This window comes from Limulus polyphemus, unplaced genomic scaffold (assembly GCF_000517525.1).
Source record: "Limulus polyphemus unplaced genomic scaffold, Limulus_polyphemus-2.1.2 Scaffold124, whole genome shotgun sequence".
NCBI lineage: Eukaryota > Metazoa > Arthropoda > Merostomata > Xiphosura > Limulidae > Limulus > Limulus polyphemus.
The window spans coordinates 923,363-931,211 of NW_013665734.1; the positions used below are offsets into that span (position 1 = coordinate 923,363).

General features: G+C 32.1%; 1 protein-coding gene across 1 annotated transcript in view; it reads left to right on the forward strand.

Annotated features, from left to right (window-relative positions):
• Positions 1 to 1,574: 1,574 nt before the first annotated feature.
• LOC106472797 (cGMP-dependent protein kinase 1-like) overlaps positions 1,575 to 7,849 on the forward strand; it is a 39,414-nt gene continuing 33,139 nt past the window's right edge. The window contains exons 1-2 of the mRNA XM_022402412.1: positions 1,575 to 1,657; positions 2,113 to 2,742. Coding sequence (XP_022258120.1) covers positions 2,257 to 2,742 — 486 coding nt within the window. The 5' untranslated portion in view covers positions 1,575 to 1,657; positions 2,113 to 2,256. The remainder of the gene's footprint in view (positions 1,658 to 2,112; positions 2,743 to 7,849) is intronic.

Sequence of the window (7,849 nt, forward strand, 5' to 3'; positions counted from 1 at the left end):
CGTGATTTGCTTAAACATTGCCATAAAAAATAGCTTACAGCAACAAAGAACAATAAAATAAATCATTTAAAAGACGTGATTTGCTTAAACATTGCCATAAAAAATAGCTTACAGCAACAAAGAGGATTAAAATAAACCATTTAAAAGATGTGATTTGCTTAAACATTGCCATAAAAATAGCTTACAACAACAAAGAACAATAAAATAAATAATTTAAAAAAACGTGATTTGCTTATTCCCCAGAACGATGTTATGGCTATAAAAGTTAATTACGGTTAGAAAGATCAGTTTCTTCAAGAATATAAGATCCGCCCTTCTATTCTGCATGATTGACTACACTCACCAATAGGCAGATAACAAACCTAATTCTAACTTCTAGTAAATCATAAGTTGTGCCAAACGTGCTCAAAACTGCAAAACACGCGTAAGTATGAAAAGCTAAAATACCAGTTTCTTTTAAGTAGTGTCCGTTTCAAATCGTAAACTCATACAAGTCTCTTGTTCCTGTTACTGAAGTTACACGCCCACCTATAGGTAGGTGATAACTATTTCAAGTTAGCGATGCTTACCCTTTAATTAAGAATTATTTTGTTGTTTAAGTATTCACAAATATAAGTTTTTAAATTATGTTTCGATTAAATATTATGTTAGTCTACTTTTATTTATAATGCACCTCAAAGACACGTATTCTAGGGTTACTTTCACCATATTTTTAATCATACATAAACCATACGTAAAATATGTATAGTGTGCAGTAACTTTATATAACACTTTAGTATAGCTTTCATTTACACGTTTCCTTTAGGAGGGTTTTAATAAAGCATTATGCAATTAGGGATAGCAGCACTATGGCAACACATGACAACATATTTATTTGACCGTTTCGGTAAAATAAACATTTTAAGAAAGCTTATGATTCTCTAATGAACACTCAAACCTAAACAATAATCTAACTTTCTTTCAACTGTCTTTAGTGTTTAACGTGTTTTTTTTTCTCTCAAACTCCTGATTTTTTCAAACTTATGTTGTTGTTTTTTGCTCACTATTACTTCGCAGTAATTGTTATATATGTATACGTACCATATGCATATATGTATGTTTCATATATGTTTCTAGTATACTGGTGATGGAAAGTGTAAATTTCGAAACGTTCTAATAAATATGTTGTTAAGTGTTACCGTGGTGCTCCTATGCCTAATTACACTACGTTTCCCTCCTAATGAGTCTATTAGCATTATACAAACTCAGAAATTCACAACTGCAATAGTTTTAGTTTTGAAGGACACTTTGCATCATTCTCTGAATTTTATAGACTTATACAAGTCTTTAAGCTAAGTTTCAAATGAGACGCTGTACTCGATTGTGAATTATAATTCTGGCTAGGATGAGAGTAAAATTTATTGATGTAATTATATGGCTGAGCTGCATCGACGAATCAACGTATCGCAATATTTGTGCACGCGCTAGTGATATAAGGCGTGCTGCTCCGCCGGGTACGATGCTGGTTCGATATTAACAATCAAGTTCATAGAGTAAAGAAGGTGTTTCCGTCATGTCCTGATGAATCATCAGAGTAGTTGACGTAAAGGTGAATTCCTTTTCCAGTAGCCATCTGTATCTCAACAATACTCTACTGAAAAAGAATATACATGCATAGGTAAGCTTAAAGTAATTATATATATATATATATATAATAATTTACAGGTTTAAAAGAGTATTATAAGAATTAGACTACTAAAGAACAGATTGAATACTTGCTGAACATAAATCAGATTACATTTTGTTACCGAGATTAGATGTTTAAGCTAAGATAATATTTAATCTATAAAAACTTAACAGACAGATGAAGTAAAAACGTTTACTTGCAACAACTTGAGATTTAAAGTTGAAGTTAGTTGTCGCACGTTGTGAAAATAAGTTAATATGCTTTCTAAACAAAACTTCCTAAATATCTGGATAATAAGCTAATCCTAAACCGCTAGGTCTCTTGAACGTTTTATTCAGATAATTTTACTTATTCAAGAGTAATCGGTTATAGAACAAATACAAAAACATATCCTATTAACCCTCTCAAAAACAACTTGTTCATTCAAGATTTTCCATGTTACTTAGTTAAGAGAAGAATTTACTTGCCCAAGAGAACATCTGGTAGTGAAAGAAGAATTATTTTCCCAAGAGAACTCCTGGTAGTGAAAGAAGAATTACTTTCCCAAGAAAACTCCTGGTAGTGAAAGAAGAATTACTTTCTCAAAGAGCATGGGCTTAGGTCTACCACAAATACCTGGCGGATCTTATACAATGGAACCCAACTTTGACGACGTACATCAAAACGCACCACAGATATCTAAGAACTCTCGATGGCGGCAGGGTGTGTTCCAAACCTTGAGAAAGCAAAAGGGGAGATGTAATGGTTCTAATCGGCTGGTTAAAAGTGCTCGTCGTTTCTTCAGAGCTGCCGGCCGTTTGCGATCAAGGATGACTGGCACGAATGTTGCGGAATTCTGTACCAAAAGAAACCCAAGTTTTGACATGAACAAACGAACGTCTTGTGATGTTATTAGTCAAAATGTTCATAAAGAAGAAAACAACGGTACCGTGCTTATTTCGGATATGAAGAAGGAACTCGGGGAGCAAGAGAAATATGTGCAACAACTCGAGAGTAATCTAAGAGTGGTCAAAGAGATGCTGGGCGAACGAGAAGATACAATCAATCGTTTGACCAGTGAAGTTCACAAGCTCAGGGTATGTCTAGCCTCATTCATTCCATTCAACTTTCTATAGTGGTGTTAGGTAATTTGAATGTATTACCAAAAGTTTTGCAAAATATATAATTGATCTATGTTTCAGAAACATTACTGGGATGTAATGATTGAAAATATTTGAACTTAAAAAATCCAACTGTACGATGCGTTTGCCTTTTTGGGATAATTTTGCTTGTTTGGTTGAATATTTATTTAAACAGTCATGTATGAATACATTTAAAAAGTTATTGGACTGTTGAACCTTGGAAATTGTGAGAGAACTGTTAAATTACATTCTTTATCAACCTCCTGCAGATGCAATGTTCATGAAAGTAAAAAAAAAAGCCCTTTTAGTACTTAAATAAAACATCTTGAACTGAATAATGCTCAAAAATGTTTTCTATCTAATTTGGTTGCAGTGAACCATTTAATGAATTGACGCTGGCATTTAATATGTTTTAAAGAATAATTAATATACAACTAGTAAGATGAAAATGGTATATTACCAAGTGCTACAACACCATAATGTTTGTAGAATTATACACGGAATTTTCTCTACTTTAAAATACTTTAACTTTAAATATTTTAACATAGAGAAAATCCCGTGTATAATTCTACTTACTAATTTACCTACGTTACGAGTCTTAAGCAACAAAACCATAATGTATACGTTTTATCAAGAAATATTCTCTGTAGAAAGTCATTTTTTGTCCTGTCCTCTACAGTTTGAGCAACTCTTATATCAACATATTGTTACTTAATAGTGCATGTCCTTTCCTTCTTGTTCAAAATTAGTTACGAACTAGCCTAAAAGGCTATCAAATTATCGTTCTAAAAAGTATTGGTAAGATTTCAGAAAAGGGTGTAACTATAATTTTGCCCATGAGATTGAGCTTCTACTACCATCAGAATTCGGTGATTATTGCAGTGGAAGAGAAATATAGATCAACGCTGTTGAATTCACAACTGGAACATGGGAAAGCTTTGAATCTAGTCAGAACACCTAAGCAGTAGCATTAGATCTGGAAGATGCCTATAATGGAATCCAGTTGCCCATTCTTGCTGGTAGCTGAGAAAAGGCAACAGCTTAACATGTGTAAGATAGGTCGTAGCTGCACTGTCTGTCAAAATGAATTTAAATATATAGTTATTATTTATTATCAGAATCATTGTTAAAATGTACGTTCCAAATTAGTTTTCATTGGATACCAAAATAAAATATAATAATATTGAGCCCATAATTTATTGGCTGAGACCAATATGGTTGTGAAGCTCTTTTGCTTTTAAAACAATTTAGTTTATTATAAGATTTAAAAAAAAAATCATTACCTTTATTTCAAATTACCACTGACTGTAAAACTTCCACTATACAATAAGGCCACCAAAACTTTAAAATTTTTAACGAACAATATCTGGTTACCTTTTCTTGTCGAGTAATTATGTAAAACTGATAATTTTGTAATATTCTTAACGAATAATGTTTCATTCATCATCTATTCTGACAAATTCCTAACCCGCGTTATCTAACTCCCTGTTTCGTCGAATAGTTCTGGATAACTGATAATTATCAACTTGTTGTTTAAAGCATTTTCTTCCTGTTCTGTTAAACAACACAATTCTAAATGTACTTTGATTTCTATTTTTAAAAGATATTTTGTAACTGAACAAGACATAATGCGTTAAGTCACATAGCTATTACCATCTTCATGTTGGTATTAAAATTCTCTGTAAATCAAAAAAATCAATCTATTCGTAATGTTAGAAAACATATTTTGGTAAAGTATTTTGCAGAGATTTTTGATGTAATATTTTGCGAAGAAAATCATGTCTAGGTGATGAAATGGCGAGTTATATGTATCATAATAATTACTTTAGAAACATGACGTGGTTTATTTTTGTTTCTCCTGTAGCGCAAAGCTACTCGATGGACTATCTGTACCTTGTCCACCGCCGTAGGATATTGAACTCCGAATTTTAGCGTTATAGCTTCCATAACTTACTGCTTACCTACCGAGGTACATAAGCAACGCAATGGGGTACTGAAACACGATTTTTAGCGTTATAGGCCCTAAGACTTACAGCTGTGTCACCAGATGGCTACTAAAGAAATGAATTCATTATGAATCATAGCAAACATAATAGCATCCGTTAACCATGTTGTTCTTAATGATGAGGGTTAAGCGCAAAGTTACACAATGTGATATCTGTGATATGGCCACCACGGAGTATTGAACTATGGATTTTGGCATTACGTTATAATTCTTAAGCTTGCTGTTGAGTAACTGAGGACTGGTATGGTTTATGTTTTAGATTAAGTTAGTTTTTTTTAGGAGTTTCTTGCAAAGTCACTCAAGAGCTATCTGCGCATAACTGGCCATAATTTTGAAATGATAGACTAGAGGAAGACAGCTAGTCAACAACATTCACATATTAATCGTTGTACTACTCAGTCAACAGCAATCACATAGTAATCATTGTACTACTCTTTGTCTGATCGAACAGTGAGTGGAATTTCACCATCACTTTTGTAGCTCACCTACAGCCCTAAAGGGCAGAGAAGGGACATGAACAATGAACTTTCAGAGTTACAGTCCGGGAACACTAACAACTAGGCCATGGCTGGCACTTGAACTCCTATAATTCCAGTTATGTCTCTTCTGATGTATTTATGGTTCAACTTTATAATTATTAAATATGGTATTTTAAACTATATGTAAACTTTCCTCGACAATTACAAATTTGTATTATAAAACCAATTTAGCCCAATAACGTTTAAATGATAGTAAAAAAACAAACAAGAAAAGTACATTTCGATGCGGAAATGTTCTACTGTAAGGTAAAAAAAAAAACTTTCTGTTGTTGAAAAGTGAGAGATATGAGAAGACCAAAATAATTACCATTTGAATGTTTTTATAATTTGAGACATTTTCCTTTCTAAAAACCAAAATCGTTGGCGTGGAATGTAAACAAAAGAATTACTACATATTACTTTTTTTTTCTTCCCGAAGAAAGTTTGAATATATATGGATAAGTAGGAAAATTTTCCATTAAAACTTCTGTCAACGCTTCTCTGCTAAGAATTAATCAAATCCGTCATTAAAATCGCTGCCAGCTTTCCATTTTCGTCTAGGACAATTTTATGAAAATAACTATTTAAATAATTGTTTTCGTTTTTTTTTCTTCTGAGAATCTAAACGTAACAATGTGATGTAAGACGAAACAATTAATATGTGATTAGTAAATCACGTGTTTAGGGAAAAGGACTGTTACACGTTTGTTATGAACACCTGAACCTTACGGTATTTGAAATGGCAGTTTATATATAACATTATTTAATCTTTGTAGAACATAATGGTGTAAACAAGACATTTTAATACTAGAAATAAACTACCTTACAACACAAAATTGTTGTTTTTATTTAATTACACACTGAACGTTTCGCTTTACAGCTTTTTCAGGAGCGTCCCACTAAAACACAAACCGAAACTGACAGTACAAGGCTTCAAATTTGAAGCGAAACGTTGAGTGTCTAATTAAATAAAAAGAAGAATTTGGTGTTGTAAGGTCGTTTATTTCTAGTATTTGTACACAATTTTTTTTCAAGTTAAAAATTTAAGTTCTAACTGCGATGAAGAGTAAATATTTTAATTATTGAAGAATACTCGAAGATGGTATTTTATTATGGAGTAATCAAAAACAGTATTTCGCAACAATATTCCGTTTTTAATACCAAGTTTCTTGAATGCATGTCAAATTTGATAACATTTACATACGGTAGTAATTCTCTATTTAATAGTTCCACCATAAACAATTTGGCAATTTTTTCATACACAGTCTGTGTTAAAGGCATGAAATCGTTCTGAAATTTAAAGAGTTTCTCATATGATTTAACAGATTATTTTCAAAAGTGTTAATGTGATGCTTAATACAAAGGCGTTATTTTTTAAGTCTCGGCAAATTTTTGTTTCATGAACTGGTTTTAATCACTCATTTCGAGAAGAAAAAAATTAAATATTCGAATATGTTTTTGTTTTTTTTTGCTTTAGATTTTAAATCTATTACATTTAAATAGTGTACTTTTTAAATATCGAGAAGTAATTCAAGAAAAAAAGACAATAATTAACGCACGAACGTATTTAGCTTATCTATAATTTTATGTTATTCAAAGAACTATACAAACCACACTGAATTCATCTTAATTTATTTGTAAAATTAATTGCGATTGAACATCGTTTTTCTTTTGATTCCATAAATTATTTGATCAAAACATTTCACATGTACAAAAACATTCAAGTTACAATAAACGGGTCAACCATATAAATATGTCATATTAAAAAGATCAAAAATGTAATGTAAAAGTGGGTACGTTAAACAAGAAAAACTGAAGAAACTTTTTGTTTTCATATTACTCTTTGTTAAATGAAAAAATTAAACCAGATATTTAATGTGAAGTAACAGTGTTTAGATCTATTCACAAACATAAGAACGGAGACATTACAGCATATGAAAGAGGTGGGACAGTACCCCAAATTTAGCCAAAAATCCCCCACAGTGGGTTATTGGGTAAGTTTACGGACTTATAACGCTAATCGGAATTCGATTCTCCGTGGTGGACAGAGTGCAGATAGACCATTGTGCAATTTTTGCACTAAAAACAACAACAGCTTTGTATAGAGTTCATGACATTGTTACTCCATTCTTCTAACTTGGATGGAGTCTTTCAGGCTACAATAACGCCAAGGATATTTTTTTGCACTTCGTTTCTAAAATTATTTCCGATATCTAATAAACAATCAAAGTAATTTATCATTCAAAGTGGAAGTTAATTTTTAAAACGTCAAAATAACACGTTTCTATACTAAAATTTAACCAACCTCAGTATATATATATATCCAGTTGAACGTAATTTATTTTGTTTGTTTGTTTTTGAATTTCGCGCAAAGCTACACGAGGACTGTCTGCGCTAGCCGTACCTAATTTAGCAGTGTACGATTAGAGGGAAGGCGGCTAGTTTATCACCACCCACCGCCAACTCTTGGGCTACTCTTTTACCAACGAATAATGGGATTGACCGACACATTATAACGCCCCCACGGCTGAAAGGGCAA